Source organism: Pogona vitticeps, chromosome 3 (assembly GCF_051106095.1).
Source record: "Pogona vitticeps strain Pit_001003342236 chromosome 3, PviZW2.1, whole genome shotgun sequence".
In the NCBI taxonomy this organism is placed as follows: Eukaryota; Metazoa; Chordata; class Lepidosauria; order Squamata; family Agamidae; genus Pogona; species Pogona vitticeps.
Window position 1 is genome coordinate 54,602,434 of NC_135785.1, and position 18,429 is coordinate 54,620,862.

The 18,429-nt window shown below is 42.3% G+C and overlaps 1 protein-coding gene across 2 annotated transcripts in view; it reads left to right on the plus strand.

The window, feature by feature from the left end:
- Positions 1-18,429, plus strand: part of PDZD7 (PDZ domain containing 7) — a 34,966-nt gene that overhangs the window by 6,832 nt on the left and 9,705 nt on the right. For both annotated transcript variants that reach the window (XM_020790795.3, XM_078389449.1), the window contains exons 4-11: positions 773-949; positions 4,085-4,232; positions 4,866-4,926; positions 8,971-9,441; positions 10,940-11,125; positions 14,508-14,683; positions 16,680-16,771; positions 17,975-18,066. In XM_020790795.3, the coding sequence (XP_020646454.3) occupies positions 773-949; positions 4,085-4,232; positions 4,866-4,926; positions 8,971-9,441; positions 10,940-11,125; positions 14,508-14,683; positions 16,680-16,771; positions 17,975-18,066 (1,403 nt within the window). The remainder of the gene's footprint in view (positions 1-772; positions 950-4,084; positions 4,233-4,865; positions 4,927-8,970; positions 9,442-10,939; positions 11,126-14,507; positions 14,684-16,679; positions 16,772-17,974; positions 18,067-18,429) is intronic.

Below are 18,429 nucleotides of genomic sequence, written 5' to 3' on the forward strand. Positions count from 1 at the left end.
GTGCAGTATTGAGTTTAAATGCGGGGTCATAAGTTTTTGGTAGAATTTTAATTGCTGGGAGAAACGGGGTATCTATATCTGTATGGTGAGTGTTGTGTATATTTTAACTTTTTTTTGTAGTGGTGTTGTCCAGTTTTACCTTGGGGAAGAGCACCTCATTTCGTTGCACCCACTTGTGAGTGCAATGACAAATAAATTTCTTATGTCTTATGTCTTATGTCATTTGCTTTCCCACCATAGGTAACAAAATACTGTATCTTGGGTTGACTATTTTTGGAGCAGGGATATCATATATGACTGGAAGTGTCTGGTTTTAAAGCATAATATCACATGTAGACAGCTGGGTTGTGATAACATAAAGTTGAGGAGAAGAAAGACCACATTTTCAACCAATCTTTTATAAGCAAGTTCTGAGGCTATGTTATGTGATGACTATCTGTTGCCTTCAGTATCTGAAGAACAGATACTGCTTTTGCACTCCTGTCCAGCTTGTGGGCTTCCTGTAGGCAATGGGTTAGCCACTGTGGGAATGGAAAACTGGACTAGATAGACCTTCAGTCTGATCTAGCAGGTCACTTTTTATAATGTCTCAGCCCCAGTGATGAGTTTGGACTCAATGAGCTCTATTACTGCAAGCCAGCCTGCAAAACATGGCTGTCCATGATATTCCACTATTCTTGAGGCAGACTGGAGACCCATTGAAAAATATAGCAGCCATTTTTCAGCGATAGATGGATGGACCGGATGAGATTCTTAATTAATTTTGTCCCAGGGTTGATGTGGTCAACAGACGCCTGGTTGTGGAGAAGAGTGGTTCTACTCCATCAGACACCAGTTCTGAGATAGGAAGACGGCGGATAGTCCACCTCTACACCACATCTGATGACTACTGCTTGGGTTTCAATATCCGGGGTGGAAAGGAGTATGGCCTTGGGATCTATGTCTCCAAGTAAGTCTTGCTCAGCCTAAAGCTCTGTGCTCTTCCCTAATTTGGACATGATGGCACATCAGCCTAGGGTCAAACCAAATGTGTTGTTACTCATATAGTTTTCTCCCGATGCAAATTTTTTATTTCACAAAAAGACCAACATAGTCGACCAGATACAACTCAGGGCCATGATGGGAGGGGCCTGAGGGTATTAATCCTTTACTCCAGGGGTCCCCAGCCTTGGGCCTCCAGATGTTCTTGGACCACAATTCCCAGAAGCCTTCACCATCACTTCTGCTGGCCAGGATTTCTGGGAGTTGAAGTCCAAAAACATCTGGAGGCCCATGGTTGGGGACCCCTGCTTTACTCTATGGAGGAGGGGGAGTACCTACCGTGTTTCCCCAAAAATAAGACAACGTCTTATATTAATTTTCACTCCAAAAAATGCATTAGGCCTTATTTTCAGGGGATTTTTTTTACAGTCATGTCATCTTCTTCTGGTTGCTGCATAATGCTGCACAGTGGTGGAGAGCGGGGTTTAACTTAACTAGGGCTTACTTGCAGACTAGGGTGTATATTACGAGCATCCTGAAAAATCATACTAGGGCTTATTTTCAGGTTAGGTCTTATTTTCGGGAAAACGGTACTATTTGCCTTAGGTGAGGGTTCTCATTAGCTTCAGTGGGAGCTCTTTTCCCATGCATACAGCAACCATGAAGGAAGGGAGTCAGCCACTTGCAGTCACAGTGGGAGCAAAGCATTAAAAAAATCCTGCCCCACACAGTATGGACCTAATTCGGATCAGGTCACTCAGGGCTAAACTACATGCAAGCATGCTGCTAAGCCTTATTTTCTTTCTTGCACCCAAGGCATGTGAAGTCCAGGTCTAGGCAGTACCACTGTGAGCAGGTAGCAAACACTAAAATTTGCCCTCTGAAGCCTTCCCCCCCCCTTTAAATATACCTCCCAACTTGCAGGGGCTGAAAACAAAAACAAAATCTCCATTGGAGCAAATGGAAGAAAAATTTGAGAAACTAATGTGGGAAGATTAGGGGGGGCAGATATCTATAATTAGAGCTTCTGTCTGAAATGGGGACTCTGAATCATAATACCCTCAGAGCCAATTTGTGCTCTTAATTTGATGAAATCTGAAATATGGAACGCCTGAAAGCAAAGGAATGTTGGTGGGAAAAGAATATGACAACCCCAAAAAGAGAGTAAGCAACAACAGAATATACCAGTAACTGTCAGCTAACTATGCCAAATTCAACTTATGCACCATTTTGTGACCAGCTCCACCCCTGATTGGAGATGGGCACCAACTGAACTATGAACTGGGGGGGGGGGGAATACGAACTAGGCTGGTTCATGGCTCGGTTTGTGCAAACTATTTTGCTGAAACAAAATGAAGTGCTGAACTTTTTTTCTGCTCAGCATTTCATTTTGATTCGGCAAAATGGATGCCTGCCCACTTCCTGCATGCTGCCCTCATCATCTCCCTTCCTAGTCCCTGCCACCTCCACCATGTCCATTGCCACCTTCAGAGACATCAGCCCAACCTCCCTTGCAGGTCTGTGCTGAGACAGTAGGCCTGGAAAGGAGGCCAGGCCGCTGTCTCTGAAGATGGCGGTGGCACAGGAGGAGGGGGGGGTGGCAGAGGCAACAGGACCAGGGAGGGGGGGGATGGGGGCAGTGGGGAGGGGGGGACAGGCTGCAGAGGGGGCAGAGGTGGTAGGTTCCCCTCCCCCCAGGACAAACCAGAAAAACAAATTGCGAATTAGTTCATTTTTCTGGCAGTTCGTGATGGTTTGTGGTTCGTTCTTAGCCACAAACCATGAACCAACTCAATTGGTCAATTTGTGCCCATCTCTAATCTTGATCCTTCTTTGAAGTATTAGAGTAAAATTGTATTATTTTTCATCACAATATAGCATTACATTCCCCTTTTATTTATTTGGGGCTGTTTCAACTATACTAGTCTCCCATGGGAGGAGCTTCTTTCAATCCCATCTGTTCTATCCAAAACTACCAACTCAGAAAAGACAAATGCCCACTGGGAGATGCTGTCTATGCCTTTTGTAGATTGACTATATTCTTTTCAAGGTTGTGAGGGTGTATATTTGTACCTAGGCATAAGACATTTGCATTTCTTTGACTTTAACCCCCCAAAATTCCTCCAGTCAGAATTCTTGGGGCTTTAATCAAGAAATTAAAGTCCTAACAGGTATTTTCAAGTTCTTACAGCTGGTGAATTGACCCTCCAGCAGGCATGTTCATCCTGTGAAGAAGATAGAAGAAATGGCTAAGCTCCATAGAAGCTACAAAGAATTAGGGGTCTGGTAGTCTCTTCCTATTAGCCTATGTAAATAGTTCCTCTCAAAAACCTATTAGACCCCTAATTCCTTGTGGCTCCCATGGAGCTTTGCCCCACCCACCTACCATCTCCACAGGTATATACCGTATTTTTCCGTTTATAAGATGCCCTCGTTTATAAGACGCCCTCCCCCCACTTCTCTAAATCAAAAATTAAGAAATCTTAACTTAGCTTTGAGTATTCAGCCTCTGGGCTCAGAACACTCAGACATTACGCGTCCCTGTTGTATCTGAGCCTACAGGCTCCACCTCCAATGAGGTGTGTTCCAACTGGTTTGTTCAGCATCAGCTGACATCAATTCCATAAGGCTCATGATTGGAGGGAACTAAGTCTCCTGACCGTAGGAAACTAAGCCTAAACTAAACTGAAGGAAGCCTGTTTGCAGAGGCAAGGTATGGGCTGTTTTTTTCTCTCCTTGGTTTACTTCCGTGTATAAGATGCCCCTCAATTTTTAATGTAATGATTTTAGGGAAAAAGTACTGTCTCATACATGGAAAAAGACAGTAGTTGCCAAAGCCTTAATTCACCAGCTGTAAAAACTGGAAAACACCTGTCAAGACTTTGACTTCTTGATTAAAGCTCCAAGAATTCTGCCTGTTAAAACTTCTGGAGAATTGTGTGGGGTGAAGTTCAAGAAATATAAAAGTCCCACTACAACATATTTTGCCCAAGAAAACAGATTTTCTGATCCTCCTTCACTTGTTCTAGAAAGCCAGTTTCTCTGCTAAAGCTCCATATTATGCTAGTTTGGAAAAAAAATGCCCTTGTTATATCATTTCCAGAGTAGATCGTGGTGGGCTGGCTGAGCAACATGGGATCAAGGTTGGCGACCAAGTCCTTGCAGCCAATGGAGTCCAGTTTGATGACATCAGCCATAGCAAGGCAGTCGAAGTGCTAAAAGGGCAAACCCATATCATGCTGACCATCAAGGTGAGGCATGTGCACCTTGCCAAGTATGGGGCAGAGACAGAGAAAGGAACTGTTGTTTACTGTGGGAGAGAATGATATAATAGCCCCATCATGACAGGAGGTTAGAGCCATGAGAGGCACTGATATGCAGACTGCAGAATCTTTTCAGGCCATCAGAATTCTTTCAACTTCCCATAATCAGCCTTATTATAGGTCCAATCCATTTCCCTAATGCCTCCCTCCATGTAAAATCCTATCTACAACTGGGCAGAGCAAGACACATTGGTCTGAGAAAGTGAGACTTTATCAATGAAAAGGCACAGCACGGAAATCTTACCTTTTTAGACAACCTGAGGCCAGCATGGCCAGTGCTCTTGACAGCTGGAGGATTCTGATATAGTCTGAGAAAAATTACTTTTCTCTCCATCATCCAAGTGCCCAGTAATTTCATTCCCCCAAGATACCATGGGACCTAGACTCTTGAGACTTAGGAGATACAGTTTCAGCTGGGAAGAGACCTGGCGGTGGGGGATGCATTATTTATCAAAGTGTTTCTCCGCCTGGGATCAGATTAGTCTCTGAAGACACAGCACAATACTGGGTAGGCAGCAAACAATCCTTGACATGTTGTCTCTTCTGTCACCTTCCGTCTAGGAAACAGGGAGGTTCCCAGCTTACAAGGAAATGGTGGCCGAGTACTGCTGGCTCAACAGAAGTAAGACGCTCCTGAATATTTTTCATCTTCTGCTGGTATGCTAGATACCGCTTTACTGAAGAGCAATCAGAAATACTAGAGCATGATTCTAAAGCAAGCATCTTATCATCAAAGGCATGTATGACCTTTGATGCTAATGAGTCCACTCTGGGCTTTACTTCAAACTTTGCAGGAGGTATCCAAGGATCTGTACCCTTTCTCCGAAACAGATTTACACTTTGGATAGCTTTCATAAAGTTTCAACCAAAACCCACAGCAGATTCACTGTCCTACTGATACAGGATCCAAAACATGTATGTTCACAAATACACACAGTAGCTTGAGAGCAGATGCTATGCTACACAGACAAATATTGATGGAACGTGGACTCTTGTGTACAATAGATCAAACCACTACATTCCCCGGTGGGTGATCAGATGCCTCTGGGAAGCTCACAAGGATGACATGAATGTGGTGGCATTTTTTCACTTGTGTTGCCCAACCACTAATACTTAGAAGCAAACTGCGTCTGATAGTGGAGGTTGTATGGGGTCATCCTCACTAGCAGCCATTGATAACCACATCCTCCATCAATTAGTCTAATTGTCTTTTAATGTTTTCCAATTTGATAGGTATCAATACACTGGTCTGTAGCAAAGCTCAATAGTGTGTTAAGATCTATTTCCTTTTGTTATTTAGAATCTCCCAGTATTTGGCTTTATTAGATGGTTATAAGTACTAATTAGGGCCATGTACCAGATTCAGACAAATTTCAAATGCTGAACTGAATAGGCCTGATACAGAGTGACTTATATGGCCACATTCCTTTCTGGGACACAGCAAATATACATGCTGATTTAGATCCAGGGTGCAAATCACTTTAGCCTGCTGGATTTTTAAGAGCAAACTTTAAAGGTGACTATTGTGCAAACCGATAAAGCTTGCTCTCTGAAATCCTAAGGTTTACTCCCCTCTTTAGGAGGGGAGTATCAAGTATCCAAATTCCATGTCCACCACCACAAAACTAAAACCAGTGTAGCCAATTCAGTTTTCCAATGCATTGACTTCATAAGTTTACAATTGACTCAAATCAAGGGCATAAATCTAATCAAATGAAGCACAAAGAACTCCAGACCAAACTGGGATACATTCTGAAGCCTCCATATCTTCCCTTTCTATTTGCCAGGAGGTGATGGGACCAGCAGCCATAATCTTGTGTTTTTTTTTAAGTTGAACTTCAGACCATTTTTGCACTCTCCTCTTTCACCTTCATTAAGAGGTTCTTTAATTCCTCCTCACTTTCTGCCATCAAAGTGGTATCATCTGCATATCAGAGGTTGTTGAAATTTCTTCCGGCATTCTTAATTCCATTTTGGGATTCTTCCAATCTGGCCTTTCGCATGATGTATTCTGCATATAAATAAGCAGGGGGACAATATACAGTCTTGTCGTACTCCTTCCCCAGTTTTGAACCAATCAATTGTTCCATATCCAGTTCTAACCGTTGCTTCCTGTCCCATGTATAGATTTCTCAGGAGATAGATAAGGTGGTGAGGCACTCCCATTTCTTTAAGGATTTGCCATAGTTTGCTGTGGTCCACACAGTCGAAGGATTTTGCATAGTCAATGAAGCAGAAGTACATGTTTTTCTGGAACTCTCTGGTTTTCTCCATAATGCAACGCAAGTTAGCAATTTGGTCTATAGTTCCTCTGCCCCTTCGAAATCCAGCTTGTACTTCTGGGAGATCTTGGTCCACATATTCCTGAAGCCTACCTTGTAGGATTTTGAGCATAACCTTGCTAGCGTGTGAAATGAGTGCAATTGTACAGTAGTTGGAGCATTCTTTGGCACTGCCTTTCTTTGGGATTGGGATGTAGACTGATCTTTTCCAGTCCTCTGGCCACTGTTGAGTTTTCCAGACTTGCTGGCATATTGAATGTAGCACCTTAACAGCATCATCTTTCAAGATTTTAAATAGTTCAACTGGAATGCCATCACCTCCACTGGCCTTGTTGTTAGCCAGGCTTTCTAAGGCCCACTTGACTTCACTCTCCAGGATGTCTGGCTCAAAGTCAGCAACCACACTATCTGGGTTGTCCGGGATATCCAAATCTTTCTGGTATAATTCCTCTGTGTATTCTTGCCACCTGTTCTTGATGTCTTCTGTTTCTGTGAGGTCCCTACCAATTTTGTCTTTTATCATGTCTATGTTTGCACAAAATGTTCCTTTAATATCTCCAATTTTCTTGAACAGATCTCTAATTTTCCCTTTCTATTATTTTCCTCTATACCTTTGCACTGTTCATTTAAGAAGGCCCTCTTGTCTCTCCTTGCTATTCTTTAGAAGTTTGCATTAAATTTTCTGTAACTTTCCCTATCTCCCTTGCATTTTGTTTCTCTTCTGTTCTCTGCTATTTTTAAGGCTTTGTTGGACAGCCACTTTGCTTTCTTACATTTCCTTTTCTTTGGAATGGTTTTTGTTGCTGCCTCCTGTACAATGTTACGAGTCATCCCTAGTTCTTCAGGCAATCTGTCCATGAAATCCAGTTCCCTAAATCTGTTCTTCACTTCCACTGTGTATTTATAAGGGATTTTGTTTAGATTATACCTGACAAGCCCAGTGGATTTTCCTACTTTCTTTAGTTTGAGCTTGAGTTTTGCTAAAAGAAGCTGATGATCAGAGCCACAATCAGCTCCAGGTCTTGTTTTTGCTGACTGTATAGAGCTTCATCTTTGGCTGCAGAGAAAATATTCAATCTGATTTTGGTATTGCCCATCTGGTGATGTCCATGTGTAAAGTCGCCTCCTGTTTTGTTGGAAAAGAATGTTTGTGATAACCAGCTTGTTCTCTTCACAAAACGCTATTAGCCTTTGCCCTGCTTCATTTTGAACTCCAAGGCCAAATGTACCTGTTTTTCCTTGACTCCCTACTTTAGCATTCCAGTCCCCTAAAATGAGAAGAACATCTTTCTTTGGTGTCAGTTCTAGAAGGTGTTGTAAGTCTTCATAGAACTGGTCACTTTCAGCCTCTTCACCATCTGTGGTTGGTGCATAAATGGATTACTTTGATGTTGAAAGGTCTGCCTTGGATTCGTATTGAAATCATTCTATCATTTTTGAGATTGTATCCCAGTACAGCTTTTCCCACTCTTTTGTTGACTCTGAGGGCTACTCCATTCCTTCTGTGGGATTCTTGCCCACAATAGTAGATATGATAATCCTCTGAATTGAATTCACCCATTCCTGTCCATTTTAGTTCACTGACACCCAGTATGTCAATGTTTATTCTTGCCATCCAATATCGCTGTTATCTATAAAGGAAATAGCCCAATAAGCAGGTAGCATCTAAAAATGCAGAGCAAATAGAATAAATCACACACATAAAATGCTTTCCGATATCATACAGATGTTCATGCCATATACACAGCCTCATTAAACAAAGCAAAACCTGTACTAGCTGAGACAGCTGTGGAAGATATTTGGTCTTCCAGCTGTTTTGACCTACAACTCCCAGAACCGCTTGGCTTATTGGGGTTGTCGGTCCAAACATTTGTTTTTATTTATTTATTTAAACTATTTTTAATGTACACTCCTCCTTAAAAAGGACCCTGGGTGGCTTACAACAATTAAAAGAAAGTATTTAAGCTAATAACAGCATGTATACAATACTAAAAGGATCAATGAATACATACCAAAATACAATACCAACATCTGGAGGACCAAACATTTCCCATATCAGCTCTTTTCTTACTTGCAGGCAGCACATGGAAGGGTTAGGTTTTTTTGTTTGTTTGTTTTACTGCAACTCTCACAATCCCTCAGTCATCATGGCTGTTGAGCCATACTGACTAGGAGATTTTAAGGGTTTTTGTTCAAAAAAGTACATTTTACAAGCTCTGGTTACAAAATATAACACACTGAGCACTGGGAAAATTCAATGACCTCAGAACAAAAGTAGAGTCCAGGGAAGACATCTGGACAGTGCAGCAATGAACAGCCTTTGTGCATTTATGGTGCTAATGGTCTGGAAATTCCTAAAAGGCTGTTTTTCTCTTTCTGTGCAGTGACCAATGGCCAGTTGCAGCAGCTGTCTCAAAACTCTGAATCCAGCTCTTCCTCCGTGTCATCCTACTCCTCAGGGACCCCCTACAGTTCCATGAATGGTCTGTTCATGGCTCCAATCCCCAGCTTACCTTCAAGTGGCATGGTAGATGTTGGCATTTCCACTGAGATGCCAGTCCGGAGTCACCCCTTAGAGAAAGCAGAGGCTGCTATGCAGACTGATCCTTTGCCTGACGGAGCCTCCTTTTCAGGGAGCCTGGTAACGGAGACCCTTCGAATTGTGCGACCTATGGAAATCCTAAAAGACACAGCCATACGCACTGAGAGCTTCAAAGACTCATTCCACCTGAGGAAGAGCCAGCCATCAGCTACCAAGGAAACAACAGGGCCCTCCCCCAAAACTGCTCTCCTTCTGGCACTCAGCCGACCACGACAGCCCATCAAAAGATCACAAAGTTATCTGACCATCTGTGGTAAGTTCTGAGACATTACTAGAGTTAGTATTATCCGCTCATATCTCATAAAGTTACAATTGTGGTACAATGTAGTAAAATCTTAATTATAAGCAGCTACCTTGCTTCTAGGCTCTTGATAAATCTTCTTTGCAAGAACACTTGCTTCGCAAAGTGAAAGCTATTATCTGTCCCCATACAAAACCATGTGTACTCCTAGGCTAAAAGAGAACCTGTACATCTGTGATGACTCCTACTGACTAAATACTGTAATCTCAGCTTTTTGTATACAGTACTTTGATTAATACGCCATCCTTATTTTCCCCATCCATGAAAATAGTTCTGGCCTCTCTTGCCCAGGGCTCATATAGCATTCAACCCTCAAGAATGCTCTGCTGTCGCTGGAGCTTTTAAACACAACAGGTCCTAGCAAAGAAAGGGACCAAGGGGTGCTCTCCACCGATAAGCAAAATGAGGATGCATACAGTGAAAGAGGACATTTTCCTACTAGATGGGACTACCTTATTTCAGAACAACCATAATATCATTGTGGACACCTGGTTCAGGCAAAATCTTATGATTTTCTATTAATAATAATTATGAGCTGTCAAGTCACTTATGGCAACCCTTTTCAGGGTTTTCCAGTAAGACAATACTCATAAGTGGTTTACCATTCCCTTCTTCTGGGGGCGCCCTGGACTGTACAGCTTGCCCAAGGCCACACAAGCTGACTATATATACTCAAAAGAGACGCAGTGGGGAATTAAACTCCCAACCTCTGACTGCAAAGCCAGATACCTAAACCACTGGGCTATTCAGTCAGCTCACATAACTTTCTATCAGATATTATTATTTCATTTCAAGAAATACAGAACTTTCTCTTGCCTTCCTCCATCCCCTTCCCCCACTTGCCTTTATTTGTACTTCATGCAGAGGACTTTCAGCCCTCATTTGAAAGATAGAATCAAAGAGCTGTAACCAAAGACCTTCCTGCTCCCTTTTCTAGGCAGAGTGACATAACTACCTCAGGTGGCAGATGCTGAGGGGCAGCAGTGGTAGCCTGCAGCCATTCCCCTTCCTAGGCAGACAGAGGTGTGTATGCCACATAGCCTAACCCAGTGGTTCTTAACCTTTGTTACTCAGATGCTTTCGAACTGCAACTCCCAGAAACCCCAGTCAACACAGCTTGTGGTGAAGGCTTCTGGGAGTTGCAGTCCAAAACTCCTGAGTAACCCAAGGTTAAGAACCAGTGGCCTAACCTACACTTCCTAAACCAGCCCATTGCTCTCAGGTGTACTAAAGGCCGACATTCTGTTGCCAGCTGTGAAATAAGATTCAGATGCTAGCCCAGTCATTTCTAGGTGCAGTCCTTTGCCCTGGGCAGGAATACATCTTGGACCAACTCTATACTTTCTAAAATGGTATCCACAACCAGTTCAGGAACAGTAGCTTTGCAGAAAAGACCATGTTATCCTGTAATTGTGATCTCTTGACATGACTTCTTGAATTCTTGCTCCAGAAGAGAAAAAGCAGAGGAAGAAGGAGAAGCCAATATCCTCAGAGAAGAAGGTCACTCTCCAGCGTTCCAAAACTCTCATGAATCTGTTTTTCAAGAGTTCCCGATCAGGGAAGCCGAGCTCAGCCGTGGGGTCACCAGAGACACAGAAGCGGTCCAAGTCACCAGCACATTCTGAGGGGGAGAAAGGTATCCAGACATGACTTCTTTCCGGCACCTGTAGAACAGGGCTAGGTGGCTTTGGAGAAGAGGAATGTTCCACTACCCAGACCCACCTATATTCTGACACTCATCATCAGAGACCCTCTTCCCAATGAAATTAGAAGCAGCCAAAAGTCCACTTCCAGTTCCAAAATACCTCATTTATTATTTATTTTATTTTATTTGTATCCAGCTTATCTCCCAAAACAGCCCAAAATTAAACAAACTTAATTTTTTTTAAATTAAATTAAGCTTCTTTGTAAATGTTTATTTCAATCCAAAGCACATGGGAGCCATGCGCTTTAAGATAAGTGTGCTTCCTTATTTTCTGTCTTTTCCTATTAAAACTTGGGAATGGGAGTAGGGATTAGAGATGGGCATAAACCAATGGTTTGGTGGTTTGTGCCAGTTTTTTAATCAGCTGAACAAGTGTTTGGAACCTCAAAGCCCCACCTCCTCTGACTAGCACCCACTCAGAGACAGCATCCAGAGGAGGCGGGTCAGTGAAGCCGGGCCACTGCCTCTGAGTGGGTCCCTACCAGAAGAGGTTGGACTTTGAAGTGTCAAACACCTGTTTGGCCACTAAATGAACTGGCATAAACCACTGTACTGGCAGTGCATGCTGATCTCTAGTAGGGATCTAAGGGGCCCAAATATTTAAAAACAAGTAGACTATAAATTGTATGTTGCCAGTCTTGCATCTAGATCTAGAACCAGGTGTGGCAACAGGCTGGTAGTCAGATTCCAGGGGTTTGAAGAATGGGGCAAACTAAGCGTAGGATACACACACCCCTATTTTTGGCAGTAACACAGAGAAGACAAATTGTGCTTTCATGGTCAATGGCACTGCAGCAAATTTAGAGGGGTGGGAAGGAAGCCTTAAAACACTGGGTCCCTGATGTGGAGTGTCAGAAACAAATGTTTTAGATTTGCAGGAGTTATGTCCATAAAGAGACGCTTGCCAAAAAAGGCTAATGGCAGGTACGCCTTTTTCCTTTTGTACTTTTCCACCAGAGTGAACAACCAGCCTAGAGGCCAGTCTAAAATGGCTGCCATTTTCCTCTCATCCATCCTGCTTCACAGCAGATTCCTAATTATTTCATCTTTGTGCTGTCTCCCCTCCCCACCCCCCATATCTGCAGTCAATGTTGTACAGAGGTTTGTCAGCCGGACTCTGAAATGGGGTAACTGAGTTGGAATGTAGGCTGGGCCTTTCCCAGCAGAGTGTAGCTTGACGTGAGCCTGTTTCAGACATTGTGCATGTCTGGCATGTCTGTGTGTATAGTTGTATCATAATGCCAATGACTACTTCTTCCAAACATTGCCTTCTTTTCTGTGAACTTAGAACATTCTAGAAGGAAAAGTTGTCTAGCATGCCTCCAATTATGTTGAACAACCACTGTAGTAAAAGACATAACATGAAAGATGGATTTGGACTACAAGTCCCATCAGTCTTAGGCAGCATAGTAAACAGAATCATGGGAGTTGCCCATGGCTGGATAAAGCAGGGCAGGAAAGGATGTTATTCCAAACCTAAACCCCACTTAATCATCATACTTACTGTTGATGCCAGGGAAAAGTCAGTGACTCACATTTCTAACCACCAAGCCAACTTGCTGTGATTTTATTGGAATGCACCCTGGTGTAGAGTACAATATAAATTGTTGTTGTTGTTGTTGTTAAGGCGGAATGAACTGTGAGGTAATTTTGCCACAGAAGCCTGATCCTCACTCTCCTGGGGACCAATGCAGGCCTTGTGACTCATGAGGGGAAAAGGAGAATGGGGGAACCCTCTCTTAGACCATAGCAGCCAATTTTGACTACTGGTGTAACATTAAAAGAAGGGCCCACTTTGGACAACCAGCACTGCATCTTCCATGAGCCCTAGGCAGTGTTGTTTACACTGAAAAAGGATAGGAACTGAAAGGAAAGTAACATCTAGAGGACCATATGTTATACCCAACTTGTTCTACACAATTGAATCCCGGCTCAGTTGATGCCTAGTATTTAAGCTGGGGCAGGTTTCTTAAAGTAACATAGCTTAGGAAAGTGAAATGAGGCAGGTAACAGGGTTATACTCTTCCACAAGTTCTCCTCCCCTTCAAGTAAATACAGACACATGCATGCATTGTAGGTTAGTGGACTGGGCAGACACACAGATATCTGCTCTGTTGTGTCCAGCCTAGCCTGACTCAATGTGAGAAGCTGAATACTCCATGCCATGGTGTTCAAGAGGAGGACATGTACCAACATGTATTGTTGTAACCTAATGTTCAAGGAGGTTCATTGAACAAAAACGTCCATATGCCAAAGACTCTCCTGTCCCCTTAAGACTAGCACATTGATTGTGCCACAACAAGTGTGACTGCAGTTCACTTAAAGGTTTGTGCCATGGTAAATATATTCGTCTTTAAGATGCCACAAGTCTGTTGGCTGGTTTTGTGGTAACAAGTTTTCATAAAAGGCTGCCCCTTCAGATATTTGATGATTATCAGGGTTTGGAAAGGTTATTCTTTGGGGTTAAAATTCCTAGAAATCCCAGAGTTTTATAGTACAAAAATGTAACTTCCCCAAGCTTTATTTATTATATTTGTGATTTCTTGAATACAAGGAATGTGGCCTTCTTTTCCTGAATTATGAGCCAAATAAGGTGATTCATGCAGATGAAGTGGTCACTGTACCAAGACAGTCTCCACAGGAATTTGGAGGGAGGAGCTCAAAGCTAGCACAGTAATATGTTAAGACAGTTTGCCTACAATGTGCCTTCCATTAAAAGGCAATGTGTCTGTCTTTGTACCTCAAAACAATAAACATATTTGGGATTTGGGGGAGCAACTCCCTACTTGCTCCCCCAAGGATATCAATAGATTGTGCAATCACTTTGCTTCCTTTATTCATTGAATTTTGCTAAAGGGACAGATAGGCCATCTGAAGTCCCCCCCCCACCAATTGCTGCTTCTTTTCTTTAATCAGAAAAATACGTTGGAAGGAAGAACAAAACACTCTGCATTAGGCTGTGCAAAGGGTGCCTTTCTCACCCTTCTCCAAACTGTGTGAGAGAATTCTCCACATCTTACCACTGTGCCATATTGGATTTCTCAGGGCTCAAAGGACCTACTAGTAATTGTGGTCCAAAAAAGTACCTTTTCCAAACTCAGACTGTATTTTTGTTTTTAAAAAATTGTGAGAGGAACATTTGTAGATAGAGAATGTTTGTGCGTACAATTCTGGGAGCAGGGCTCAGGTGTGTATTACTGCATGTGCATGTGTTGCAGAATTGTGGTTCTGGGTTGCAGATGCTCTCCTCCTCACTTTGTTACTCCGTGATGTAAGTTGTGTGTGCTGACTTTCTTTGGTGGTTGTTCCCCAGAAAAAGGCCGCCCATTCACCTCCCTAAGCTCGAAGGCTTCTGTACTCTCGTCTCCACAGCACAATGGTAGTGAACATAGCAAAGTCCTTGAGAGTCATCTGTTGCTGATTGAGGACATGGCCAGGAAGCTCTTGATGGAGGATGAAGTAGCTGCAGTGCTGAGACACTGCAACCGGGTAAGTAGACTACTTCTGCCTGCCACCAAGTCTTAATAAGTTGACTTTTCTCCAAGCAACGTCTTTAAAAAAATTAAAATTGCCTCCATTCTCTCATAAGTTCTATTTGCACACCTCTGCACCACTTTTGTGGTCTAAACTTTTCTCTCCCCTCCCGCAACGAGGAATTTGATAGGCCACCGTGTGAGATGGGGAGCCCACAGCCTTGCAGGTGTCATTGAAATACAACTCCCATCATCTCTAAGTGCTGACCATGGTTTTCCTTATTTTGTTTCTTGCTAGCTTTTTGGTTTGATAAAAACAAAGCGCCTGCAGCTCCCTTAAAGACGAAAAATTACATTAATATGTATGCCTAACCTGATTACATTTTATATATGTTAATATATACTGAATGCTTTGCTCTTGCTTTTATATACTTCCTGATTCTTTTCTTTTTCTTTTTTGTTCTTCCTGCACATTTTTTGCTTTTGTCCTTCTCTGGACACGGGGGATTATAGTACCTAGTAGTTTACAGTATAATACATTTATTAGTTTTTAGCCACAGAATTCTGTGTTGGTTTTGCTCTAATCTGACTTCCCCTTTGGAAACTGGTTTGGTAAATCTCTATAACCATGTCTGATACGCTCTGTATATTTTCTTAACAGCAAAGTATTGGTCTGTTGGCTTGCCTTTATTTGCAGTATGCCCTTATACCAGTGGTTTAAGGTAGCAGAAAATAGGGTAGTGTAGAGCAATGATTTGCCTCAGACTAGTTTAGACCAGCATGCCCCACAGTCTGACAGTCATTGCAGCATTGTTATTTATCCCCACTCCCTCCCCTTTAAGCTGCCTCTTCTCGCCATGAATGCCACTTTTTAGTGCCTCCCTACTGCCCACCAGAGGGTGCTCTGAACCAACACTTGACTGGACCACCAGCCATCATTGCCAAGAATGCTACTGAGAAGAACAGAGAGGGGGCACTAATCTTGAGATGCTTTTACTAGTGAATGAGAGGGAGGGTTTTGTGGATAGTCAAATAAAACTAGGACATAGGGAGGGTGACACTACCAGGAGCCCAGAGTCTGGTTCCTTTTCATTTAAAGCGTTTCATTTTCTATGAGAGCTGGATTTAACCATCTTTGTGCTCATATGCCTGGAATTTAAAATCATCATGTACCCTAATATAAGAGTTCCCCTTGTAAATTCACAATGTATGTCTTATATGTATAATTACATATAATTAAGTCCTATTGTGGAGCAGTGCAGCATACTCTCTGGGAAGTAAATGGTTTAGAATCGGTACTTTTAAATCCTTGCTTGAATTTTCTTTTAGTTTTCATGCATAATATTCCAAATTTAATTTCTCAGCCTTTGATGGAGTCACAATAACTCATTGTCTCCATCTCATTAACTAAACCTTCCCCCCACCTGTTTCCCTCAGGTTTAGTTGGACTACAACCCCCATCATTCCATAACTGGCCATTTGAGCATGGCCAAATTGTAGTCCAACATATTTGGAGAGAAACAGATGTTCTCCAGTTCTTGAGGAAGGCTGCCTTAGATTCTGAAGCCAAAGCCACACTGCTGAAAGATGGCAAGACTTGAGCAGCAAGAGATATAGCAACTGTGCTCATAAGTGACTGTTTGGGCACAGTAATAGTAGCAGTATAGTAATGGGAGTCAAGGCCAGCCCTACCATTATATAAAATGAGGCAGAATGAGATATAGAGTTCTCAGATGTTTCTCCTCAGTCCACCAGACAGGCCCCTCTCCTAGATGAAGGAGCAGTGTGTGCTCTAGATACTGTCTAGTTAGTTGCCCTTAAATATGCTAATGTTGAAGGAAGGTTCTACAGCCAGTTCACTTGGCCTCTGTATGCGAAACATACCCTTGCCCTTTGCCTCAGGTAACATGTTTTCGGTTGGGTAGGAATTCAATAGGCAAGCTGTCCAAACTGGATAACAGAATGTGGCTCCCATTTGATATCTGCTGATGATTACTTTCCCCTGCCGACAGTACATCCAAGAAGGTGGTGTGGAAGATTTGGTGAGACCATTGCTGGCAATTCTCGACCGCCCTGAGAAGTTACTTCTTCTCAGAGATGTCAGGTAGGAACAAGAAGCAAGAGAAATGATATGTGTATTTGGGACAGAAGCATTACTGGGACTCTGTGTGGTATAGTATAGCTTTATCCCACTAGGGAAATGCTACTGTAGACTAGGAAGCTGTCACACATGGCTCATGATCACAGAAGGACGTTTACTGTTTCTGCTGGAGTAAGATATTTATTTATTTATTTATTTATTCTATTTGTACCCCGCCTATCTGGTCAAAACGACCACTCTAGGCAGACCACTCTATTCTTCCTGTTCAGTCCATGAATCAGCAATGTTTGGAAACTCTACCCAAAAGTGTGGCCATTGTCACTTGTTCATTTTGCCATCTTTCTTATGAGGGGAAAATGAAGAAGGAAAGCCAGTAAATGAATCCATTCTATCTTCAATCAGTCATTAGGAATATTGGGAACTTCTTTCAGGGTTGTCTTCAGGGTCAGGTAGGGCAAATTTTGTGTCCTAGGATGACGGTTCTCTAAACATATGTTGTCTGCATTTTTTGCCATTAGCTGAATATTTAGCTTTATAAAATCCCAATTTCCTAAGTGCCACCATACTGAAACTTACAAATGCTTTTATCAAAGTATAGGCACACAATAAGATATACAAAGAGCCTTGTGTCCCCTTATTGGGAGAAAGCCAGCCTTTAAATCAAACAAACAAACAAACAAATGAATCAATCAATCAATCTAAGACCAGGCTTAGCTTTGTTTCTTTACTATAAAATGTTTTGCAAAATAGAGCAAGAGTCAAAAGGTTCTCATTTCCTAGTATATATTGGCTGATCTTGAGTAGCAGAATTTCTGCTACCTAAGGTTTATGATGTCATCAACTGCAGTGGCTTTTAATAAATTCAAATTTCCATTCCTTCCTCCCACTCGCTTCATCCTGAGGCTCCCAAAGGATCCCTTTTGTCAAAGTGAAGCAACTGCAGGCTGCAGGGCAAAGGGGAGTCTTCAATTTTCAAAAACTGCTACCACCAGGATGATTTTACTGCCATCAGTGATTTTCAGACATTAAAAATTCACCACCACCCCCAATGGCCTTCTTGATTAAAGAGATCTCAAGGAGCCTCAGGACTTTTGGGGGTGCAATTGGAAGTTTTTAATTTATGAAAAGTTGCCATGGCTGACATGTACTATTACATTATAGGACCAGTTAAGTGGCACTGATCATATCCTCTTACACTTTTTGTAGGAGTGTGATTGCCTCCACAGATCTAGGCCGATTTGACAGTATGGTTGTGCCTGTGGAACTAGAAGCCTATGATGCACTGAAAAGCAGAACAGGTAAGAAAGGAATCAGTACCAATTGCAGATGAAGGGCAATTCTATGTTCCATTACCTAGCCTACAGTTTCCTTATGGATTTGCAGATCTTGTCAATAACCTCTTTCTTTAAAACTAGATGTTCTATACAGCTGAGAGGGAACAAATCCTATCCAAAGGAATCACCATCAAGAAAAGAATATTTCTATCAGTTCCTTATCCAGAAAAGAAAAATCTGGACAAATTTCAAAAAAAAAAAAATCAGCTAAATCAATATTTATTATCAAATGTTGGAATATCGACATTGAAGTGAAACACGTAAATTACATGTTTATATTTATATTTGGTGCTTGCTAGCAGACAAATTAAGGCCCTAACTATACAA